This window comes from Sphaerodactylus townsendi, linkage group LG06, assembly GCF_021028975.2.
Source record: "Sphaerodactylus townsendi isolate TG3544 linkage group LG06, MPM_Stown_v2.3, whole genome shotgun sequence".
In the NCBI taxonomy this organism is placed as follows: Eukaryota; Metazoa; Chordata; class Lepidosauria; order Squamata; family Sphaerodactylidae; genus Sphaerodactylus; species Sphaerodactylus townsendi.
In genome coordinates, this window is record NC_059430.1 from 116,849,043 (window position 1) to 116,875,004 (window position 25,962).

Below are 25,962 nucleotides of genomic sequence, written 5' to 3' on the forward strand. Positions count from 1 at the left end.
AACAAATAAATAAACGAACGAACGAACGAACGAACGAACGAATGAACGAATGAACGAATGAACGAATGAATGAACAAATGAACGAACGAACGAACGAACACACACACACACAAACAAACAAATAAGAGTGCCAGTGTATAATCAGCCATGTATACAGAGAGAAAGACACAAAGAGAGGTTCCAGACATTGTCCCAAGGAGATCATAAACTAAATGTCAACATGGGGAGGGAAACGTTAGATGAAAATGAGCAAGCACACATAATCTGTGCGTTGTTTCGAATGGAGCAAACTGGACTCTGAGGGTAAAGCCAAAGTTGTCACAGCATATTTATTTTCATTGTATTGAGAGATGGAAACCCTGCTTTTCTCCCCTGCGGGGATTCACAGTGGCTTACAATGGCACTCTCTCCTCTTCCATTTTATACTCACAACAGCCACCCTGCGAGGTAGGTTCGGCTGGGAGGGAGAGCGACATCTTGAAGGTAAATTCCCAGAGCAGAGCAAGGGGTCTGATCTAGCTCTCCCTGGTCTCAGTCCAAATTGCCAGAGAGGGCAGCACCCTGCAGGCATTCCCAGAGACCTTTCCTGGGTAGCGGGGCAGCAAGGGGTGAAAGGCCTCTTAAGAAAGCAGGTGACCTTCAGACAGCTGTGGGCAGAGTGAAGGTCACGTGGAGGGTCAGGCCAGGGCGGAAAGAGGTCTTCACACTGCACTCCCATTGGCCAGCCGGTTCATTCCAGCTTTGGGAAAATCCAGAGAGGCTCACCAGGGATCAGATCTATTCTCTCTCTTGAAGAGCCCCTTCCCCGTTCTTGCTGTTTGGCAGCCTTGTCTAAATATATCAGGGATGGCAGGATGCTGGCGTTATAAATATCTCTTGTACTCAACCCCGCTGGCATCTCGCCCCACACGGCGTCAATCCTGATTCATTCCAAAGAAGGAACATGGCAACAGGAGGGAACAAACAGCTGAAGGGAGGCATTTTGATTCAGCCCTGCTCTCCATTCTTGGGCACGGGGAATGGCGACTACTGTCTGGGAATCGCCAAGGAAAAGACATAACAGGACCTTGCCTGTCTAATTCTCTTTTTCAAGCTCAGCCTAAGCCCTTAAAATATTTGTTCGTTACTTTAGTGCACAGGTGTCAAACTCGCGCCCCTCCAGAAGTTATGGACTACCGTTCCCATCATACCCTGCCAGCATCATGCTGGCAGGGGCTGATGGGAACTGTAGTCCATAACATCTGGAGGGCCGCGAGTTTGACACCTATGCTTTAGTGCATGCATTTATACCTTACCTCTTCCCCTAGCACTTATATTCAAAAAGGATATTGAGGAGATAGAAAAAGTGCAGAGAAGGGCAACAAGGATGATTGAGGGACTGGAGCACCTTCCCTATGAGAAGAGGTTTGGGACTCTTTAGTTTGGAGAGGAGGCGGCTGAGGGGGGATATGATTGTAGTCTACAAAATTATGCATGGGGTAGAAAATGTTGACAGAGAGAAATTTTTCTCTCTTTCTCACAATACTAGAACCAGGGGGCATACATTGAAAATGCTGGGGGGAAGAATTAGAACTAATAAAAGGAAACACTTCTTCACGCAACGTGTGATTGGTGTTTGGAATATGCTGCCACAGGAGGTGGTGATGGCCACTAACCTGGATAGCTTTAAAAGGGGCTTGGACAGATTTATGGAGGAGAAGTCGATTTATGGCTACCAATCTTGATCCTCCTTGATCTCAAATTGCAAATGCCTCAACAGACCAGGTGATCGGGAGCAACAGCCGCAGAAGGCCATTGCGTTCACATCCTACATGTGAGCTCCCAAAGGCACCTGGTGGGCCACTGCGAGTAGCAGAGTTCTGGACTAGATGGACTTTGGTCTGATCCAGCTGGCTTGTTCTTATGTTCTTATGTTCTTATGTTCTTACCCTACTTCTTCAAAGAGGCTGGCATCACCCTCTCCTCCTCCTTTGTATCCTCACAACAACCCTGTGAGGTAGGTTACACTAAGAATGTGTGACTACTAGGCCATGGCCATCAGGCAAGGTTCAGTGGATTTGAAAGTGGGTCTCCAGGATCCTAATGTAACACTTGAGAACCAGAATGGGGTAGTGGTTAAGACCGGTGAACTCTAATCTGGAGAACCGAGTTTGATCCTCCACTCCTCCACATGAAGCCTGCTGGGTGACCTTGGGCTAGTTCTCTCAAGACTCTCTTAACCTTACCTACCACACAAGGTGTCTGTTGTGGGAAGAAGAAAGAGTTTGTAAGCCACTTTGAGACTTGTTACAGTTGAGAAAAGCAGGGTATAAATCCAAACTCTTCTTCTTTGGCCACTACACAACAATAGGTGTTTGCATCTCTTGGTACCAAATGACTACCCCACATGTCTGGGGCTCAGAGCCCTGTCACGTGTATGTACTTTGGTGTTCGGTACAATAAAAACCTCAGGTGAGGTTGGCTGGAAAATCTCAACTACAGGAAATCATTTGAGATACGGCCGGCCACAACCCAGGGTACGGCCCTTTAAGTTACTTCCCCTGAACTTTGGAACTCACTGCCTCAGGAGGCATGACCGGCATCATCTCTGTAGGCCTTGTGTTCTAAAAGGATGGAATGGACTATTGCTATCTTGAGGATTCTGGGTTCATTTGCTGTTTTGTGCGGTTGTCAGGAGGACCGTATCATTCTTGTGCTTTATTGACTGTGACACACCCTGAATGCTTTTAAATAGAAAGGCAGAATACAAAATTGATTTTAAGCATCAACAACAAAAAAACACACACACGCAGTCCTTGAGTGCTTACGAACGCACACGGGTGTTTCCTGCAGCAAAACCCACAAGGGAATATCTTATTCAGTAACCAGGAAGGTGCTCTTTGCCAGGGTTCACAGAAGGGGCTCACGACCTTTTTGAGCGTGTAGGCATTTTCGGATGTCCAACGCAAAATAGCTTCCACAAGAGGTAGAGTCAGTGGCAAAATGGCTGCCCCCTTCAATCACACAGTGAAGAACCTTGCTTTGTTGTGGCAGTTACTGCCCAAGCAGTATTTTTTTTTAAAAAAAACAAACTTTTAAAAAACCGGCAAAGTCAATCAAGTCTCCAAAGGCCAATCAGAAGCCATGCTGGGTAAAAGTCCCTAGTCTGGGTAAAAGTCCTTGAAAAGTGCATGCAGCTCAGAGACACGCTTCACATCCATGCCAGGGAGGCTCCAACAGTGACAAGCTTCCAGGATTTGCTCAGATGAAGAAAAGAAGTAAACCAGGTTTGTTTCCCTGCTCCTACACATGAAGCCTGCTGGGCACTGGCGTAATGCCCATTGGGCAAGGTGGGCAGCTGCCCAGGGCATCACCTTGTGGGGGGCATCAAAATGCTGGGTTTGTTTTTGGGTATTTTTAGTGGTTTTCCATTTTTGGCATGCAGGGGGTACAGTTTTTAGGCTAGCGGCACCACAATTTCAGCGTATCATCAGGAGACTGTCCTTATGCTACCCCCCAAGTTTGGTGAGGTTTGGTTCAGGGAGTCCAAAGTTATGGACTCCCAAAGGGGGTGCCCCTATCCCCCATTGTTTGCAATGGGAGCTAATCCCCAAATTGCGTGCCCTATGCAGCCCTTTGTCTGGAGTTAGGTCAAAACTCCTTGGAATCAGCCGCTTGGCTGAGGGCTTTTAGATTCTGGGTGACCTTGGGCTAGTCACAGTTCATTCTGAACTCTCTCAACCCCACCTACCACACTAGGTGTCTGTTGTGGGAGGAGAAGGGAAGGAATTTGTAAGCCACTTTGAGACTCCTTACAGTTGAGAAAAGTGGCATACAAATCCAAACTCTTCTTCTAAACAGGAGCTGGTTCACACAAACTGCAGAATAATACTCGTGTATGGGATACTTGAAATATGCATTACTTTGACTCCTGATTGAAAGTTAGATGGTTATTCCGTCATAAGACCGCTCACTTTTAAAACTAGGCTTATTTATTTGTTGACTTTCATTTATAAGCCACTTTCTCCCAAAAGGGGACCTCCCAAATGGGCATCCTCACAACAACCCTGCAAGGTTGGTTAGGCCGAGACTGCGGGACAGGCCGACGGTGACTTGGCACATTTCCATGGTGGAAGAGGGGGAATTCGAACTCGGGCCTCCCAGATCTTAGTTGGACACTCTGACCATTGTTTCACGTTACTGCAAGAGATGTGATCATCTGGGAATGTGGCATTTGGGAATGCGGTCAAAGCAGGATTGAAAGGGAACCATTGTAGTTTAAGGCAAGAAAACGTGGAGGTTTGGCATTCACTTTAGATCCACACTCACAAACCTCTCATTCAACCAACTTTCTTGGAAAATATATGTGAGGCTTTCCCATGTGTGACTACCAGCTTCCTCCTCCTATTGGTGTACAGAGTGTTCTTTTGCAACAGCACAACAAGGGGGAGGGGGGAAATCAACAGGCACAGTTTTCTACCCTGGCATGGAAGACCAGGAAAGGCTTCACCTGTTGAATTAGCGCTGGCTACCCATCAGCCCAAGGCTCCCTGAAGGAAAGAACAGAGACAATGCTGTGGTTTGAGTGTCGGTAAATCCAGGCAAATCTCCACTGTGCTATGGGTGGCCTCTTGGGCCAATCGCTCTGTCAGACCAGCCTACCTCATAGGGTTGTTGTGAGGATAAAATGGAAGAAGAGAGAACGAAGCGGGCCACCCTGATCTCTTGGCAAAAGGATTTAAAAAATACTAAATAAGCAAAAACGTCACTGTAATCCAGAGCCAGGCCCTGCAAAATATTAACCAAAGCCTCAATTCTGTGCCATGATCCCCTCCCCAGTCCCTTCTCAGAGGGTCACCTGTTGAATTGGCTGCTGAGATCTAGTCCCCCTAGAACTCTCCCCAAATGACCTCCCCATAGCGTCCCAGGGGTCCTGGGAACTGTAGAAGAAGAAGAGTTTGAATTTATATCCCTCCCTTTCTCTCCTGCAGGAGACTCAAAGGGGCTGACAATCTCCTTTCCCTTCCCCCCTCACAACAAACACCCTGTGAGGTGGGTGGGGCTGAGAGAGCTGCGAGAAGCTGTGACTAGCCCAAGGTCACCCAGCTGGCGTGTGTGGGAGTGTACAGGCTAATCTGAATTCCCCAGAGAAGCCTCCACAGCTCAGGCAGCAGAGCTGGGAATCAAACCTGGTTCCTCCAGATTAGATACACGAGCTCTTAACCTCCTACGCCACTGCTGCTGTCTGTACCCTCAGCTCCCCAATCCAAGTAGGTTAGGAGTTATACAGCCTGCAACCTGTATAAGCTATTGTAACCCTTTCCGAAGAATAAGTGTAGCCTTAGGTTTGTTTTCCTGGAGGAAAAGCTATTGCCTCCAGTTCCATGGAAACTTTTAAGCTGCGTTCGGGCTGCAAGTTATTTCTTCTTCTTTTCCTTCTAGTGCTCTCCCAATTCCCCCCCCCCCCCCAAAAAAAAATTCCCAGAGAAGGTGCATTGGGCAACTCAGTCTGGGTTGTTTTTTCCCAATTCTGCAAAACCGGCAGGGGGTGAGAGAAGCAGCTGTCTAAAAAGGGACCGAATTCCGCCCAAACAACCCCCCCCCCGGTTTATTTCCCCACCCCCCTCCACGCGCGTCCGCGAGCTCACCTCGCCCAGGGGTAGAGGCGATCAGCTGCCAACGAAGCCCGGCGCGGCTGGCTCGGGTGGGCGTGGGTGGCACGGCTGGCTTCGAACCGGCCCGGCCCGGGAGCACAGGGGAGGGGGCGTAGGGCAGCCTGCGGTGGTCCCCTGGGGAGGGACGGGGCTGGGGGCGGCCGATCTGGCGAACGCAACAGGCGAGCACCAGTTGGGGATGGGGGTGGGGTGGGGGGCACCAGTTGGGCACAGAGACGCCCCCTGGCGCTCAGCAGGTGGGTTGTCCAAAAAGTTGACGCGCGACTCGGGAGTCTCTTCGGGGTCCCCCCCAGTTCTTGTCTAAAACGTGGCTCGGACGAGCTGTTTTGACGCTCGGCTCTGTCGGGCGCCGCCTCTTCGGACCGCCCTTCTGGAGGGCCTGGCCGCTTCCCCCCCCCCCCCCTCGCCTAGGATCTATCCGCCCGATTTCGCTTCCCTTTGCGTTCTGCATCCCCGCCCCATTTATCGGAGGCAACAGTTTCTTTCCTGCCTTCCTGTGCAGTTTCACCCCAGTGGCCTTCATCTGGGCTGGCTCGATGCAACTGGTCCCTTTGTTGCAGGCACACCGCATTCACACGTTCGCGGGTCAGGTACTCCCCTGATGAAGTCGTAGTTAGTTGCCCTGGCAGCCAAACAACTCGGCCTGTGTGTACTGTATCTTTTTCACCTCTAGAGCTCAAGGCAGATTTTTATTTGGACCAACGTGCTGGGAAATGAAGGGTTAACCCCCTTCTGCTCCACCCCACGGCTTTGGAAAGGCAGATCTCTGGTGCTTTTAGCCAGCAATTAAATCAAGCTGTCCTCTCCCTATATAGGCCATAGGTGTGAAACTCATGGCCCTCCAGATGTTGTGGACTACAGTTCTCATCATCCCCTGCAAGGTAGCAGGGGATGATGGGAACTGTAGTCCATAAAATCTGGAGGGCCGTGAGTTTGACACCTTAGGCCATTGGTGGCGAACCTATGGCACGGGTACCAGAGGTGGCACTCAGAGCCCTTTCTGTGGGCACACGCACACATCTAGACTGGCCTGGGCACAATCCTTTACCTGGGAGTAAGCTCGGTTGCTGGCAATGGGGCTTGCTTCTGAGTAAACCCTCCTAGGGTCGTGATTCACCCATTCAAAGTGTTGCACTGTTGCTTCACCCAGCTTACTCCCGAGTAACGCGAGCCTTGGAGCCAGTTAAATTGCCATGGTGGCGCTTTGCGATAAATAAGTGGGTTTTGGGTTGCAATTTGGGCACTTTGCGATAAATAAGTGGGTTTTGGGTTGCAATTTGGGCACTCGGTCTCGAAAAGGTTCGCCATCACTGCCTTAGGCAATAATAGAAGAGACGTCACCTTCTGAATGTTTGCATCTTAGTTGCTAAACCTATAGATGCCCAGGCAGGGAAAAAGTTGGGCACTCTTCCACCTTGAATAAATGGTGCTTGTACTCAGCGTTGGTAGGGGACAGTAACGGTGGGGCAGAGGGGTAGGGTTCCCAATCTCCAGGTGGTCCCTGGAGACTTCCTGGGATTACAATTGATCCCCAAGGGATAAAAATCGGTTCCCCGGGAGAAAATGGCTACTGTGGGCAGTGGACTCTATGGCATTATACCCTGCTGAGGTGGCTCGCTTCCCCAAATATCACCCTTTGCAGGTTCCTGTGTAACACAAAATGTTGTTGAGTGTCACCAGGCTTGCTCTGTGAAGTTAGCATTTAGTTTGTGATAGATAACCAATCAAATCCCAGTTTCCCTACGCAAATGCAGTTCTCACCACCTTTGCTGTGAGCGAGCGCTTGTATAGCCAAGGAGTGCATTTATTTATTTGCTTCGCTTAGATCCTGCCTTTTCCCCCAATGTAAGCCCAAATTGGGCCCCTTCCACACATGCAGAATAATGCAGTTTCAATCCACTTTCAATGCAGCTGGATTTTACTGTGCGGAATAGCGAAATCCACTTGTAAACAATTGTGAAAGTGGACTGAAAGTGCATTATTGTGCACGTGTGGAAGGGGCCTTGGTTTCTGTTTCCGACTCCCCTCCATTTTATCCTCACGACAACCCTGGGAGTCAGGTTAGTCTGAGAGAGTGTGCCTGAGGTCACCCAACAAGCTTTCATGGCAGAGTGAGGATTTGAACCCAGGTCTCCAGGATCCTGCTCCAATATTCTAACTGACACACCACACTATCTCTAAAATTAAACTAAGATTAAGCAGTGGTGTCTGTGTTTGTATCTTCTAAGAGGCCATAGTTAAGGCTAATTGTGGTTAATAAGCTAACTTCAAACCGCGGTTTCAGATCCTTGTTCGACCAGGCCTAACTAACTGCAGTTAGTGGGGTGGCCTGCATGCAGACAATCACACAATCTGCAGTGAGTTTACATTAGAAAATGGTTTTTCGTTGCATCTGAACTGAGCTATGGATAATCAGTAGATTTAGGACCTCCCACCGCTGAGTCTCTCTGATGCATTTTTGCTTACCTTACAGGTGTATAACTGTCCTCAGTTCACAAGGTACACCCCCTATTTCTATGGGGTAATTTAATAAATGACCAATAGGGGGAAACCTATTCCCAGCTATCAGCCTGAACGCTAACCTGTAGGAATGACAGTGAAAATGGATCTCGACTCCAATGTGATGCAGGATAGTTTCACCGGATTTGCTGGAGAAGCAATTTCCACGGCTGCCAGTTTTTGGCTGCTAGTTCAATTCCTGCAGCCTGACTAGCAGATTGGCACGCAGGTGGAGATTTTCCTGGCCCAGAGATGAGTCCATGAGCAAAATTCTCTCTGTAGCTGTCAAGGGAGAAGAAAAAAAATGGCAATCTTAATTATTTTTCTATATGAACATTTTTCTATTGCTGTATACTTTTGGCGGTGTAATTTTGGCAGAATAACTTTTGTCTGCCTCTAAAGAGCATGGATCTCTCATTTGATTCTTGAGAAAGGTTTGTTAGAAAACATTCCTAGGAAGATGAGCAAACATTCCAATTCATCTGACTGAGTGCTGAATGTGTAGATGGCATGATTTCCAGTTTTCGATTCATTTCCCAGATGCTGCTATACCATTCTGGAATCTATCCAGTAGTTTATTCCCAGAAGAACCCATTTCTATACTTTCTACAATGAGTGATTAAAATGCAGAATTTGCTGCCAGAGGATGTGGTGATAGTCACAGGCTGAGAAAGCTATAAATGTGGTTAGACAAAGAATAAGTTTATCAGCAGCTACTAGCCCTGCTGACTAAAGAGAACCTCCATGTTCAGAGGCAGTTGACTTCTTAATCTCAGTGTCAGAAGGCAATATCAGGAGAAAGCTTCAGTCTCTGTGCCCTGTTGTTGGCCTTCCAGATGTTGATTGGCCACTGTGTGAGGCAGAACACTAAACTAGGCCGAACATTGGTTTGATCCAGCAGGACTCTTCATACATTCACCGACTGCATCTGACCAGAGCTCCCCTAGCACAACATAAGAATGCTGGACGTTTACGCACTTGCATTCTGTCTCTCAGCCAGCTTACTTTTCCTTCGCCTTAGACTTTCCTTTACGCATTGTTTTTTGACATTTCCAAAGCCACCGTGGAGCTGAGCAGAGAAGCCGCATGGTTTCCAAATGCTGGCAAAACACGACCTTTGTTGTTGCTTTGCTTTTCCCTGCAAAGCAAAACAGCTAAACAGGAAGCATAATTCTTCATCCAGGTTTTGTTACTCTTTTCTGCCTTCCCCAGCTCACCCAACAGCAGTTTTTCTTGCTCTTATGGCCACCTTTTCAGAACGATCAGAAGGACTTTGTTTCTGTCTCTGTGTGCATTTTTAAAAAATGCTGCAGGTCTAACGCTGGAGTGATCGACTGGTCTACTGAACTATCAGATGCCGGGGGGGGAAAGGGGGTGGGGAGAGTTTGCAGGAAAACAACAAGGTATGCAGGATTTAACCTTTGTCCCTGTTGGATTGGGAGGAGTGCTTTAGATAAGAAAAAAAAGACCCTTTTACAATGCAAATAGCGTAGGCCAAAGGGGCGCTTATACTCTTTTCCACTAAAAGATCTAAGTAGAATTGTATATCTATCCACCGCCACTTCCTGGACCTTAAGTGCTCTGCAGGGTCCTATTGCCTGCCTTGTTCTGTTTGTTGGGAGTGCTTATGTACAGAGGTGTTCAAGAAATAGCCACTATTCACATCCACAGTCTGAAGGGCTGTAGCCAATGGTGGGATTCAGCAGGTTCATACCACTTCATCAGAACCGGTTGTTAAAATGGTGCTTGTAAACAACCAGTTGTTAAAATATTTGAATCCCACCACCAGAACCAGTTATTAAATTATTTCAATCCCACCACTGGCTGTAGCCACCATATGCACGTATAGGCTGAACCTCAGACAACAAATTGAATTAGCTTTAATCATTGTGTCAGTATTGCCTATGCACAAACATGTCAATAGTTGTGTTTACATAAAAGGGTTTTGAATTGGGAGGGGGATATCAAAAGTGTGACTTCTGGTATGACAGAGAACGAAGAATGGCTCTTCTAACCAGCCATCCATGGATTTATGAGCACTACACACAAATCTGCCAGCTAGATTTGTTGCTAGAGGCCCCTTTCTAATGGAGGAAAAGAAAATCACTTGAGCTGATCCATTAGCTCAACTGAGCAGGCCTTATGGTTTTTTCACAAAGGTTGTTTCACAGTTGTTCTTTTCACAAAGGTTTTTTCACAGTTGTCCAGGAGTCCATTTCACCACCCAGGCCAAGTCCCTCTAGCAGCGAGAGCTTCCCTCTTAGGAAGCAGATGTTCTCAGACACAGCCATTTTGTCCAAATCTGTCCATATTAATATCCCGTCCAAATTACATCAGCACAAAGGACAGATGCGCCCTTGTTGCCTCTGATGATGTGCCCGGAGACACAAAAAGAGCTCGTCTTTAAGGTGCCACCAGAATTCTGCCGGCTTCTCCTGCAAATGGCACAACTGCCCCTCTGGGATTGGAAAACGTTTTGTTTTCCTTCTCCCAGAAGGAGCAGCAGTGGCGTAGAAGGTTAAGAGCTCGTGTATCTAATCTGGAGGAACCGGGTTTGATTCCCAGCTCTGCCGCCTGAGCTGTGGAGGCTTATCTGGGGAATTCAGATTAGCCTGTACACTCCCACACACACCAGCTGGGTGACCTTGGGCTAGTCACAGTTCTTTGGAGCTCTCTCAGCCCCACCTACCTCACAGGGTGTTTGTAGGGGGAAGGGCAAGGAGATTGTAAGCCCCTTTGAGTCTCCTGCAGGAGAGAAAGGGGGGATATAAATCCAAACTCTTCTTCTTCTTCTTTATGGGGGCGACAGTGGGCCAGATGTGGGCTGTTTTGGCATGTGATAGTCAGTGACATGTTCAAGATCCCCCAGCCATGCCAACCAGTGGTGGGATTGAAATAATTTAACAACCGGTTCTGGTGGTGGGGTACAAATAATTTAACAACTGGTTGTTTACAAGCACCATTTTAACAACCGTTTCTGCCGAAGTGGTGCGAACCAGCTGAATCCCACCCCTGGTGCCAACCCACTTGAGATGGCCCACTTCAGCTTCCCCCCTTCTATGGTTCAAATGATCCATGATGTAATGCGTGGTTGTGTTTTGACCATCTGGGGGTGGGGGATGGATTTTCCGTCTGGCACCAAAATGTCTCGAGACGTGTCTGACTGAAAGGTCTGAGTTATTCCTCGACATTCTCTCTCCTATGTGCTGGTGCATAGGCGTATGTGTATATGTGTTTTACTGGATCAGCAGCCTCGGAAGGTCACAAACAATCTGTCTTTATCTTTCTGCCACCCGCCTAGACATACCAGTCTTGGCGCCCGAGTCTTGTCCTGTCTATGGCTAAGTTATTCTGGAAGACTGAGTGGGAGGTCTTGCCTACCCACAAAGACAGGCATGTTGAACATGCGCTGGAAAAGCAGAGGTATCATCCCGGTCAGCAAGTCATTTCCACTCAAAAAAGAAGTGTAAGGAAACCAGTTTGGGGGCTCTTGCTCCCCCTCTCTGTTGTACCCCCAAGGGCAGGGCACTAAATCTTATTGTCAGATAATCATCAATCATCAATACCCCACTCTCTCTCTGGAGCTGGTAGCTGCAGAGAAGGGAAGATTTGGTCCACAGGCAGCTGGTTGCTGGCCCCAAGTTTATCTCACACAGTCACAGGAAGGACGGTTTTGATTCCTAGAATGCATGCAGATGTCTCATCCTGAGTCACCCCTGGTTAATTAAAGGCAGTTTTGTCCACTTTGACTGGGAAGAGCTCTCCAGTCTCTGGCGGAGGTCTTTCACGTCATGTTTTCCTTGATCCTTTTACTTGTAGATATCAGAGTCTAAACGTGGGATCTTCTGCATGCCAGGCGGATGCCCTTTCCAAGCTTGGTGTGGTGGTTAGGAGAACTGGGTTTGATTCCCGGCTCCTGCACATGCGAAGTGAACTCTAATCTGGAGAACTGGGTTTGATTCCCTGCTCTTCCACATGAGAAGTGAACTCTAATCTGGAGAACTGGGTTTGATTCCCTGCTCTTCCACATGAAAAGTGAACTCTAATCTGGAGAGCTGGGTTTGATTCCCTGCTCTTCCACATAAAAAGCGAGCTCTAATCTGGAGAACTGGGTTTGATTCCCTGCTCTTCCACATGAGAAGCGAACTCTAATCTGGAGAACGGGTTTTGATTCCCTGCTCTTCCACATGAGAAGTGAACTCTAATCTGGAGAACTGGGTTTGATTCCCTGCTCTTCCACATGAGAAGTGAACTCTAATCTGGAGAACTGGGTTTGATTCCCTGCTCTTCCACATGAGAAGTGAACTCTAATCTGGAGAACTGGGTTTGATTCCCTGCTCTTCCACATGAGAAGTGAACTCTAATCTGGAGAGCTGGGTTTGATTCCCTGCTCTTCCACATGAGAGGTGAACTCTAATCTGGAGAACTGGGTTTGATTCCCTGCTCTTCCACATAAAAAGCGAGCTCTAATCTGGAGAACTGGGTTTGATTCCCTGCTCTTCCACATGAGAAGTGAACTCTAATCTGGAGAGCTGGGTTTGATTCCCTGCTCTTCCACATGAGAAGTGAACTCTAATCTGGAGAGCTGGGTTTGATTCCCTGCTCTTCCACATGAGAGGTGAACTCTAATCTGGAGAACTGGGTTTGATTCCCTGCTCTTCCACATGAGAAGTGAACTCTAATCTGGAGAACTGGGTTTGATTCCCTACTCTTCCACATAAAAAGCGAGCTCTAATCTGGAGAGCTGGTTTTGATTCCCTGCTCTTCCACATGAGATGTGAACTCTAATCTGGAGAACTGGGTTTGATTCCCTGCTCTTCCACATGAGAAGTGAACTCTAATCTGGAGAACTGGGTTTGATTCCCTGATCTTCCACATGAGAAGTGAACTCTAATCTGGAGAACTGGGTTTGATTCCCTGCTCTTCCACATAAAAAAAAAAATAAAAATAAAAATAATCTGGAGAACTGGGTTTGATTCCCTGCTCTTCCACATGAGAAGTGAACTCTAATCTGGAGAGCTGGGTTTGATTCCCTGCTCTTCCACATGAGAAGTGAACTCTAATCTGGAGAGCTGGGTTTGATTCCCTGCTCTTCCACATGAGAGGTGAACTCTAATCTGGAGAACTGGGTTTGATTCCCTGCTCTTCCAAATGAGAAGTGAACTCTAATCTGGAGAACTGGGTTTGATTCCCTGCTCTTGCAGAACTCCCTCAGTCCCACCTACATCACAATGTGCAGTTGTGGGAGTGGATGGGAGAGGGAAGGTGATTGTATGCCACTTTGAGACTCCTGATGGTGGAGAAAATCAATTCTTGTACCTGGAGACACCAGGATTTGAACCTGCAACCTTCTCCATGCCAACCAGATGCTGTACCACTGAACTACAGCCCTTCTCCATTTAGCTGGAGACATCAGGGACTGAACTTGAGGTCTTCTGCATGCCGTGCAGATGCTCTTATCACCCAGCCACAGCACTTCTCTACTTTCTGCATTTCTAGATCTCCTGCTGGTCAACCAAGAGGGCAACTAAGATGATTAGGGAGTTGCAGGAAGGGCTGAAAAATCCGAGACTTCTCAGTTCAGAAAAGAGATGACTAAGAGGTTGGCACGATAGAGGTTTATAAAATTATTCTTGGGGTTGGAGAGAGTTCACAAAGAGAACTTTGCCCCAAATACTAGACCTTGAGGGCATCCAATGAAGCTGATGGGTGGAATGGACTAACGCACGGGTGTCAAACTTGTGGCCCTCCCGATGTTATGGACTACAGTTCCCATCATCCCCTGCCAGCATGATGTTGGCAGGGGATGATGGGAACTGTAGTCCAAAACATCTGGAGGGCTGCGAGTTTGACACCTAGGAAATACTACTTTGCACAGCTAGTGACTGAAATTTGGACTTGGCGGCCCGAGGATGTAGAGATGGTCACAAGCATAGACCACTTGGAAAAGGGATTAGACGGATTTATGGAGAAGAGGGCTATCAGTGGCAACCAGCCAAAGGGAGCTTCCATAGAGGCCAATCTACTGGTGATCCCTGGCCCCTCAATGATACGGCTGGCCTCCACCCGGGCCAGAGCCTTTACAGCTCTGGCCCCCGCCTGGTGGAATGCTCTTCCACCAACTGTCCGGGCCCTGCGGGATCTTGCTGAGTTCCGCAGGGCCTGCAAGACTGAGCTGTTCCACCGGGCCTTTGGAGAGACTAGCCGTTGATAGGGGCCCCCTCTCCTTCTTCCTTTCTCCTTTATAACATCATGGAGATCCTGCCACTCCTTCCCCTCCGGGGTTTAGTGGGAATTGATAGCAGGTGCCATCCTGAGTTAATTTATGCTGCATTTTGAATGGGGTAGCGTTTATTTTTACTAAAGCCATTTTAATCTATATTTATTGTATTTAATCTGATATTGTGCTCTACTTATGTTGTCCGCCGCCCTGAGCCCTTCGGGGGAGGGCGGTTTATAAACCCAATAAATAATAATAATAATAATAATAATAATAATAATATTCAGAGGCAGTCAACTCTGTATCCCAGTGCCAGCTTCCAAGGCAGACCTCTGTGTACACTGTCCAGTCCCAGGACATCCAAGGTGGGACTCTGCACAAGCTTTCTCCGTGTTTCAGCTCCCCTGCCCAGATTCGTCTCTGATTCCCTCTGCTACCCCCTGCAACACCCAGGCTTCACTTATGTGGCCTGGCTGCTCCTGAAAGTCCTCCGCCCCTCCCAAAGGCTTCTTCCGAACAAAGCAAGGCTGTGTGAAGGGAAATGCCGAGCCTTGGGCGGGAATCCCAGCTCTCGGGGCACTTGGCCAAACAGCTGGGCCCATTGTGCTCCCGGGGCCTGGATCTTCCCTCAGCTCGGACTCGGTGCTGCAGAGCTTGGCGTTTGGAGCCGCGAGGGCCCGTTCGCCAGGGCGTCGAGGAGATTGGAAAACCTTTGAGCCTGTCGGTGAACGAGAGAAAGGCCTTGACCCCACCGGAGTTGCCAGGTTTTCAAAGAGTGCTTTTTGTGTTCAAAAAGGCAATTGAAAAATCCTGGCCCATCTTTGATGCCAGACAACGCAGCCAGGGAGTCGAGTTATGCGCAGTTATTCTTTACAGGATTGACATGTGGCTCCGTGCATCAGACATGTCGCCTCCAGAGGCCTCTCGCAGTAGGACAGAGGACCAGAAAGAGTGTGGACATTTTATTTATTTATACCCCACTTTTCTTTCCGATCGAGACCCAAAGAGACTTACAACATTGTTCTCCACTCCTCCCTCTTGTCTTTGCACAACATTGTTCTCCACTCCTCCCTTTTATCTTTGCTACAACACCCCTGTAAGGTAGGCCGGACTGAAAGTGTGTGACTGATCCAAGGTCTCCCAGTGAACTTCCGTGACAGAGTTAGGATTCGAACTGGGGACTCCCAGGTCCGAATTCCACATGTTAGTCATTATGCCTTGTGTCTGGAGCAGAGGCGTACTGGTAAATGGTGCCAGGAGACAAATTGTCCCTGGGACACCTCCAGGCTCCGCCCCCACTGCTGCTGGGTACCCTCGACCCCACCCATGTCACCATGGACATGGGCAAGGTCTAGGGTGCCCAATTCCCCCCCAGACTCCCCCTGCTGGCTGGGCTCCCAGCCAGCAGCCAGCAGTCTCTTCTGACCTCCCCTCTGGGCAGGCCAGAAGAGACTGCAGTCCCTGGCCTCAGAGACCTGCTTTTATAAGCACTGAGGCCGGGGGTGGGGCTTGGGGAGCAGGAAGGGGTGGGACTTCCCCCCATGTGACCAGAAGAGTGGCGTTCGGGGACAAGGGGTACCCTTTGTTCCCTAGGTAGATACGCCACTGGTCTGGAAAGAAAGCAGGACAGAGAAGCCCAGTGCAGTCCTTGGTCTCCAGACCTGTCACGACTCTGCTCTGAAGATTCTTGCCGGTGGCTACTTCGATGCTATTGATGGTAGTTTATTCAATAAACAAACTGGCAAAGAAATACCATCATAGTTGGAGGCTCTTGGATAAAGAGGACAGGGTATGCCTGAAACTGTTCTGAGAAAAAGTTGCAAAACAGCTCCATCTCCTCGAAACCTTTTTCTTTAAAATTAAACAAGGAAAAAAGTCTGGGAGATTCGAGTTCGAATACTCATTCAGCTGTGAAGCTTACCAGGTGATACTGGACCAAATCTCTCTCTCCCCCCCTCCCCCCTCCACACATTTTATAGGATTGTTTTGGGGATGAAACAGGGGAGAGAAGAATGATGGAAATCATTCGGAGCTCCTGAGAGGAAGAGTGAGATAAAAATGTACTGAATAAAAATGAAGCACATTGACAGTACTGTGTTTTAAAAGCACTCACTGTGGTCAGTTTTAAAATACTTTTTTTTTAAGCCACTGGATTTGGTCTAGGTCTCGAGTTCCCAACCACCAGGTGGAATTATACCTGATCTCTAGGCAACAGAGATTGGTTCTCCTGGAGAAAATGGCTGCTTTGAAGGGTTTGCCCCATGGCCTTATGGCCTCCTAAGGCCTTGCCCCTCCCCAAACCACTTGCTCCCAGCCTCAGATCTCTAGGAATTTCCGAACAAGAAGTGAGCAAGCCTATCCAACTCCCTTGTATGTAGGTCTGTGCATCATTACATTGGCCCTTTCCACACAAGTCACTGAAAACATTTGCAAAATGTTTCCAAAATGTTTTCAATTCCTCCTCCCGTTTGTCCGCACTCACCCCCTCGAAACATTTCCTGGCTGCCATTTGGTGATTTTTCTGGTTTTTAAAAAATTCTTCATGGATTTGATGTTTCCTGAGAGTTTCTATAGACTGTGTGTTCGATGCATCATAGATTTCACCCACTCTCCAAATTTAAATAATACCCCAGAAGTGACGAAAATAAACAGGTGAGACGGAATGGGGTGCGCTCAGAAAACGGCACGGAGGAGGAAGTCTGGGTACTGCAGAGTGGCGTGGGAAATGTCTGAAAGATATTGCACAGCAAGTCGAAACCTTTTGAAAGCGTTTCAGCAAAAGAATCACTATTCTTGAGGATGCATTTAAAACATTTTCAGGCTGGAAATAAAGCATTTCAGGGTGAAAAGTATGCAACACTCCTCAAACGTTTTATTTCCTGCCTCAAAACATTTTAAAGTATCTGTGTGGAAAGGACCCTCCTATAAACGAGGTCTTCCAGGGACAACCAGCACTGTCCAATGTGAGGTTCACAGAATCTTGTGGAAAGGTAGCTGATTCACTGTCCCCTGTCTGGGGAACTCCCTGCCCCATGAGATTGAGATCCATTAAAATATTACCAGGCCTTCTGGAGACACATCTGTAAATATTTTTTAAAAAACAAATTTCAGAAGGCCTGCAAATGATGGATTAGGTTGGCAGCCCTTTACCATTCCTTATATTATTTAAGGCTGCTTTTTTACGTCATTAATGTTTTATGGTCATCGCATGATCCTTTTAATGGTTTCTAGATCAAGGGCTGTCTCCAGTGCCTTGTCAGAGGAGAATGGCAATGTATAAATCAGCAAAATAAAACTTATGCACACACTCAAGCTTGCATTCTGATTGCCTGCGGATCAGTCTGTACTATATGCCCAAAGAACGGTAATGCTTTTTAAACTGTAGTACCTATTTCCACTACGGACCTTAGATCAGCAGACGGCTCAGGCCAAGTAGCTGTTGGGGATCTGGAAAAGATGAACCCTGTTCCTCCATGAAAGAGGTGGAAGATGGGTAGCTGAGTGAAAAGAAAGTTCCATTTCAGATGCTAGAAGAAAAGGAAAGGGATTGGAATAAGAGAGTTTCAGAGAGTAGCCATGTCAGTCTGCAGTAGAAGATAAGGTGACCAGATGATCACCTATGTGATCCGGGACGGGGAGGTGGCTGTGTGCGCGCGGGCGCGGCCGCAGAAGCGCACGGGCTTCTGGGGCTTGCCATTTGCCGCCCTGTGACAGAGCGGCAAACGGCAAGCCCCAGAAGGCCATGCGCTCCTGCAGCCGGGCGCACGGGAGGCTGCCGCACTGCCTTGCGCCCCCAAGGCAGTGCAGCAGCCTCCCCAAAATCGGGACAATTTGTAGAACCCGTGGGACGTGGGACAAATTGTCCAAAGGTGTGATGGTCCCGCCAAAAGCGGGACGGCTGGTCAGCCTAGTAGAAGAGTAAGGGTCAAGTCCAGTAGCAACTAAAAGACCAACAACAGAGAGAAAAGACAGACTTGGGCCAATTACCCAGCCATGCAGAGGCACACAGTGGGACAGGAAGCGCGTCAGGGCAAGGAATCTTGTCCCAACGTGCTTCCTGTTTGCGGCGCGCCGAGAGAGGAGGCCCATCTGGGCAAGATTTCTTGTTCCGACGTGCTTCCTTTTGTGTTTCTCGCTTTCCCCGGGAAAAGCAAGATCATTTCTGGAGCGACTTTTCACACCACAGTGGGACAAGGCTGGGGGATGCTGACAGTGGGTAGCCGGACCAAGATTTTCCAGGGTACAAGTTTTCGGAGTCAAAACTTGTATCTCTCAAAGGGAGTTTTTGACTCTTCAAAGCTCCTATCCTGAAAATGTGGCTCTTCTCAGGGGCTACTAGACTCAGATCTAGGCAAACAAACAGACGCTGCATTTTGAAGGTTCCGGGATGTGACTCAGCATAACAGTAGCATGACACAGATTAGATTGTGATTAATCCATTTGAAGAAGCCTGAAGGGGGAGAAATGAAGGCACTCTGCTCCCAGAAGATAATTGCCTTTGATGTTTAACACTGGGGGCCACAGTTTGTTATTTCAATTCTGCATTTTATTCTTCCGACAACCCTGTGGAATAGGGGGACAGAGAGAGACTGGCCCGAGGATGCACAATATGCTTCATAGCAGAGTGGAGAACTGACTGCTGTACCACACTAGCCCTCCGCGAGAACTACAGGTCCAAATTATTATAACTTCTTAGGGGTAGGGTCAGTTTATGCATGACGAGGCAAAAGTACACCCCACCCCCCACCTCCCTGGCAATAAACTGCAAGTCTCCTGCAACCTCATAAAGGATTCTAGGATACACTGTTTAACAATTGGCCATGCTTGAAATAGCCACAGAGCCAAAATTTGCACACCATGTGGTGCAGTGGTTAAGAGAAGAAGAAGAAGAAGAAGAAGAAGAAGAAGAAGAAGAAGAAGAAGAAGAAGAAGAAGAAGAAGAAGAAGAAGAGTTGGATTTATATCCCCCCTTTTTCTTCTGTAAGGAGACTCAAAGGGGCTTACAAGCTCCTTTCCCTTCCCCCCTCACAACAAACACCCTGTGAGGTGGGTGGGGCTGAGAGAGCTCCAAAGAACTGTGACTAGCCCAAGGTCACCCAGCTGGCATGTGTTGCAGTGCACAAGCTAATCTAGTTCTCCAGATAAGCCTCCACAGTTCAAGTGGCAGAGTGGGGAATCAAACCCGGTTCTCCAGATTAGAGTGCACCTGCTCTTAACCACTACGCCATGCTGGCTCTAATCTGGAGAACTGGGTTTGATTCCGCACCCCTCCACATGAGAGGCGGAGTCTTATCTGGTGACCCGGATTTGTTCCCCACTCCTACATTCCTGATCGGTGACTTTGGGTCAGTCGGAGTTCTCTCAGAACTCTCTCAGCCTCACCTGCCTTATAAGGTGTGCATGGGTAGGGAGAAGAAGGGAACAAAGAAGTTTGTAAGCCCCTTTTTGAGTCACTTCCAAGAGAAGAAGGGGGTATAAATCCAAATTCTTCCTTCACCACTACCAATTCTTCTTCCTCCTCCTCCTCCTCCTCCTCCTCCTCCTCTTCTTTCCAGAATGGTGGGCACCCCTTTGAAATGGGCTAGCCTATGTGATTGCCAAGTCTGTTTATATGGTCTTGCCCTTTAATTACTTCTCAGTAACCCTCCACGTAGCCCCAAAAAACTCAAAGTAAGTTTTCCAGCGCTCATGCAGGCTTGTCTTGGCGATTTCTATCCAGCAGGGGGCCTCCGTACATCAGCAAAAGAACAGACAATTTGCATGATCCAAAGAGGAGGGGGAAAGCCTAGGCTGCGTTGCACGACCTAAACAAGGCCTGTGAGCATGGCATGACCACCTGTTTGGGAGCACGGCATGACCGCCTGTGATGAATTCAGCATCCAAACAAGCTCACATCCCATTGTCAAAGCCTAAGCAAGTTCCTAGTCCTCATAGCAGCAACGTTGTTCATCAACAACTTTGAGCATAGCCGGTGACATTCAAGGAGCCAGAAGGTAGGGAACAGCAGTCAGCAATTAGGAGATGAACCTTCACTGTTTTGTGTGGTTCAATGTGCATAATGTGCAGGTTTGGACTTTCCTTGACTCAAAGTTTGCATTTTTGTTTGTAAGGAACAAATGCAGCCAGGTTTGGGGTGGGGGGGTGGGGGAACAGACTGGATGAAGTGTTAAAAATTGCAGAAGGGGGATGAGAAACTTTATCAGTCATTTCCTACAAATCACATGTTCTTCTGAGTCACACAGTCAAAGCTCTATACGAGTCGTATCTTGCATACTTCCACACACAACGTTGACAAGGAGCTGTCCGCTTGGGAGAGGCCAGGAAGCAGAGTTGATTTAACCCTTTTCCTTTTAGGACCTGTTCAGAGGATAATGCATTCTAGGAGCGCCTTTTCAGATTTGGGAGAGTGTACAAAGAGATGCCACAGGGAGGGCCAAGAATCATAGGGATAGCACAGCACCACCACCACCAACCCCGTATTGTACCACTGCATGCAGCAGAATAGACAGCTTGACACAACAAAGTAAACCTTTTAACTACTTCCAATATTAACATACCAAAGAAAAAAAGTGTTTTTTAAAAATCATAGCTGTCATTAGTCTCATAATAACCAGACTTTATCTCATAATAACCAGCGCTTTTGAGACACATGGGTGGACTCCTAGTTATGTATTTAGGCTGCAAAAAGTAGAGTGGGGGGGTATGGGTCAGGACCATGGAGTTGGGAAAAAGGAGTTAACCCTTCCTCCAGGGCCATTTCCTAGGCCGGAAGTAGCCAGTTCCAAGCACTGCTTTAAGCCCAAGTGGGAGGGGAAAGACAGGTTTTATGTCTGTACTGTCTTTTTCCTCTTGAAAAAAGACAGGTTCTCTGTATTGCATTTTTTTTCATTCTGAGAAAAGTATATGTTTTATGATGGTACTGACTTTTTTTTTCCACCAGGAAAAGTAGCTGGGGGCATTTCCAACCAGGGAAAGGACATAGGGGGAAAGAATGAATCCCCATTTCCCACTGCCACTGCTTCAAGCAATATCCCCCCCCCACACACACACACACATACACTGATACAGCAACTACAGTTCAAATACAACTCTGTAGATCTGTACATATCCTTAGTATCATAAGTGGTCTGGATCTGAGTAGTGGAATTTGCCCAGATGGGGAGAAACATCTGTGTAGGAGATGCTCCTATCTTCTCAAAACGATGCTCACCATTTCCTAATAACAGTCACAAACGACAATCATCTTTCGCACTTACACACCACAGATACAGATCCGTTGATCACCAAGGTCCCCGCATAGCAAAGTGATGATCATTCAAGGAACTGAGTTAAACCACATGCTAGAAAAAGATCGTGCTGTGCGTACTTGGATATCACTCGCACACACACCCCTGCAAGCTTTTAAAACAGTGACAACGCTTCCTGGATTAATGAGTAGATGAAAGACAGGAAAGGAAGGCTTGGAAGAAGCAATCAGGGTTCACGGTGGAAAGAAATAAACAGCAGGAGATTCCAAGGAATTGTCTTGTCGGGTTTTCAACATGTTTTCTTAAGTGCTCGGCAGAAAAGGTGCAGCCCAGTTTCCAGAGAACTGAAAATGAGACCTAAGATCTAATACATGCCAGGAGGTGTTCCAGCATATGCATCTAATTCTAGAAAAGCATAGCCGGTGAAACAGAAGAATAAATGTATTGCTGATTTTTTTTTCTTTAAATGGTCATAGCCTATTGTAGGGGTGAGCCAGCGAACCCAGCAGAGCCTCAGACAGTGCACAGGAATGCCTGCGCCATCTGTTGCCCTCTGGGCATGCCCACTCACCTGTCACAAGACCCCCCTGACTCGCGGGTCATGGGATGCCCCGGACAAAGGGACAAAAGGTACATACCCCCAGGTATGGATTAGGCCCAGACAGGAACGTTTCCTCCCGCACTTACGCAGCCCCTATGAGACATGTATTGTGCAACATTCTCCCGCTCTCCCGCCTTCCCCAAACCCTTAATAAAAGGTGCCAGGGACCCCAGCTCGGCAGATTAGCCAGATCCATCGATCATGCTATATCGCCACTGGCTTCTCTCCACCAGATGATATCGCTGTGTCTCGCCTATTCCTTGCGTCGCACGGAATGACTTCAGTCTATAAATGCCCTGATCCGGGAAGCCCAAGCTGTATTTATTTATTTATTTATTTATTTATTTATTTATTTTATTCATTCCACTTTTATACCGCCCTCCCCCAAAGGGCTCAGGGCGTACCCTTTTCAGCCAAAAGAACTAAGTAGAATTGGAACTTCATCTGCCTGTCCTGGACTGTCTTTGTTTTAGAATGCTCCTCTTGGGTCCTAGCAGGGACATATCGCCCAGGGATACATATGGGGTCGAATGTCCCTGGGCTGCGGCCATTTAGTCATGTGCCCCCCCAAAAAAAATTGCCCCTACACTCCTCCTCCTTTGAGATTACCTGGTGCAAAAAAAGTTGTTTGGTTGTGGTGGGGGAGGACGGCTGCCCAAACTGGGGGGAAGACACTCAGATTTTGTCCTGGGCTACTTTTTCCCTAGATGCGCCTCTGGGTCCTAGTGCTGTAGGGACTAGCTCAGTGGTGGCGAACCTATGGCATGGGTGCCAGAGGTGGCACTCAGAGCCCTCTCCGTGGGCACGTGCAAACAGAGTCGCCCCCCTCCCCCACACATCTAGGCTGGCCTGGGCCGCTGGGCTCGATTATTAGCATTAAACCTAAGACCTAGTTTTGAGGATGCAGTGTAGGTAACCCTGTTAAGCGCTGTTAAACCCCACTGATTTTCATGCGAAGAACTAAAGCACGATCCTTTACCTGGGAGTAAGCTCGGTTGCTGTCAATGAGGCTTGCTTCTGAGTAAACCCTCCTAGCGTCGTGATTCACCCATTGGAAGAGTTGCATGGTTGCTTCAAAGCAAAGCCACCGACTACCACCAAGCTTACTCCCCGATAACGCACGCCTCGGAGCCAACCATTTTTTCTAAACTAAAACCTCAGTATTCAGGTTAAATTGCCGTGTTGGCACTTTGCAATAAATAAGGGGGCTTTGGGTTGCAATTTGGGCACTTGGTCTCAAAAAGGTTCGCCGTCACTGGACTAGCTCTTCTTGTTGAGAAGGTTAAAGCCTGATCATATCAGTTCCCAGAAGCTATGTAGGGTTGACACCGGCTACTATTTGGATGGGACACCTCTGAGGAACGCCGAGGTCATGACACCAAGGTCGGCAATGGCAAACCACCTCTGAACATCTCTTGCCTGGAAAGCTCCACTAGGGGTCTCCATAAACCAGCGGTAACTTGAACGCAAAAGTAAGTCCATAAATATTGGAACCTCAATCCCTTCAGAAAGAAGAATGGAAAGGATAGTAGTATCTTGAGACATTCCTGGTAGAGATTGCCTTCTCTTTTCATGCATCTCTCAAAGCAGAAGTAACAGCAGGGTTACTGAGGAAAGCCTCCAGAGGGACAATAGAAGCCCAGTAGATCAGCAGTAGACCATGTGACCAAGGGAGTGTTTTAAACCCACCACATCCTGTACTGCTCTTTTCATAACTAATGTAGAGGTGATAAGATTTGGAGACCCCTTGTTGTCAAAGGGTCTAACCTTGTATTAGCTATTTTTCAGCTCCATCCCTGGGTCCTGTCATCTGGCAGAGTCTGGAATTTCTGAGCTTATGCAAGATCAAGACTGTGACTTGTAAGGAGAGGGGATCTAAGCCTTCTCTGCTGTATTATTTTTCCTTGCCCTGAAGTAGTCCTGCAAATCTGCTCTTTGCCCTGCTGGGAAAACCTCAAGAGTCCACAAGACTCCATAATGAGGGCACCAGTGGCGTAGCGCCAAAGGGATGGGGGGTGCGAAGCCCCGGGTAGAGCAGAGGCATGACCAGGCCATGGTGGGGGCGTTCCAGGGTGGGGGTGGGTGCCACCGTGGCAGGGGTGCAGGGTGTGCGTGTGCTCCGGGCGCAGTTTCCCCTCGCTCTGCCCCTGTGGGGCACATGATATCAGCTCCCCAAGGCTGTTTCATCAGCCTTGATAGCCCACACTGCCCCAATCTCCACAGAGCCTGAAAGCTAAGCAGGGTCTGCCATGGTCAACGGTTGGATGGAAGACCACCAAGGAACACCAGAATCCGTTGTATGCATCCTGCCATTCTGTTCAGCCAAGATGGAAGCCTTCTTCTAACCTAAGGAGATGTCCTTTGCCTTAAGTGGCTCTCCTTCTGGCTGTAGACCAGGGGTCTTCAAACTATGGCCCTCCAGATGTTCATAGACTACAATTCCCATGAGCCCTACCACTTGGCCATGCTGGCAGGGGCTGATGGGAATTGTAGTCCATGAACATCTGGAGGGCCATAGTTTGAAGACCCCTGCTGTAGACCAACAGAGAGACACCATCTCAGCAGCAGGAGGACTGAAGTGGGGAACAAGCCAAGAATCAGACAGCCCCCGCTCCAACCACCGATCTTGCTTCAGCATCCTTCCTCTTCCCTCAGTGTGTGGGTGCAAATAGAAGAGGGAGGCTGTCCTGCTCATTACCAACACATCCTTCCAAAAGGCAGTTACAAAAAGACTCCCAACTGCCACATAACAGTTCTCTGGACTCCCCACAGAGCAAATGGCCCTCCACAGTGGCATACCAGGCCTAAATGGCACCTGGGGGCATGACCACCTCCCCGCGCCCCCCTTCCTGCCCGGTTCCCAGCGCCCCCCCCCCACACGGCCCACTTATTGGATTCAGCAGGGAGGGCGGGGGAGGGCGGGGCTCAGGAGGGCGGCTTGGATGGGCACTGCAGCAGCAGGCCGGCTCCTGGGCCAGCCTGCGCCGTGCTGCCCACCTGTGCCATGGCCCCACACCGCCCGCCCTCCCACATGACAAAACAGTGTGTGCCCAGGGAGATGGGATCCCCCATGTCCCCATTACTGATACGCCACTGGCCCTCCATGAGGGACCTAAGCCAGAGGTGGGATCCAGCAGGTTCTCACCAGTTCCTGAGAGCGGGTTACTAATTATTTGTGTGTGCCAAGAGGGGGGTTACTAATTGGGTCCGCTTTTCCACCTCCACACCCTCACCTCCCCAAGAGGCATACTGCCTTTGAACGTGAAGGTTCCACATATCAATTGCGACTAATAATGTAACTCCCTGAACTGGGTTAATTCCTTTCATTGATTCTCAGCCTTTCGGACCTTTTATCTCCCCAGTCTCTATCAAAGAACCTGTGTGTTTCACCATTGCTGTGTTCAGATTTGTGAGTTGGGGCATTTTCTATAATGTGATGATGATTTAGCAATGACCTGGTGCAACAGAAAATTTGGGGGTCGTGGTGGGGTGGCTGCCCATGGGGGGGGCATCCAACTTGGGTTTTTGCCCATGGCTCACGTTTGCCTAGGCACACCTCTGCCCCCTTTGCTGAGGGGGGGGGGGCTGGCAAGGGAACCTGTTACTAAAATTTTTGGATCCCACCACTGACCTAAGCCATGGTTTGAAGACCATTCCTCTAGGCAAGGTCACAAAAAATTTAAATTGTTCCTTCTGATGTGTGCTTTGGGAAGGAGTCAGGGCTCAGTCGAAGAGCATTCG

General features: G+C 48.5%; 1 protein-coding gene across 1 annotated transcript in view; it reads right to left on the minus strand.

The window, feature by feature from the left end:
- Nucleotides 1–11,583, minus strand: part of FXYD1 (FXYD domain containing ion transport regulator 1) — a 58,215-nt gene extending 46,632 nt beyond the window's left edge. The window contains exons 1-2 of the mRNA XM_048501650.1: nt 11,535–11,583; nt 5,628–6,009 (exon numbers count right to left, since the gene is read on the minus strand). Coding sequence (XP_048357607.1) covers nt 5,628–6,009; nt 11,535–11,583 — 431 coding nt within the window. The remainder of the gene's footprint in view (nt 1–5,627; nt 6,010–11,534) is intronic.
- Nucleotides 11,584–25,962: the final 14,379 nt, after the last annotated feature.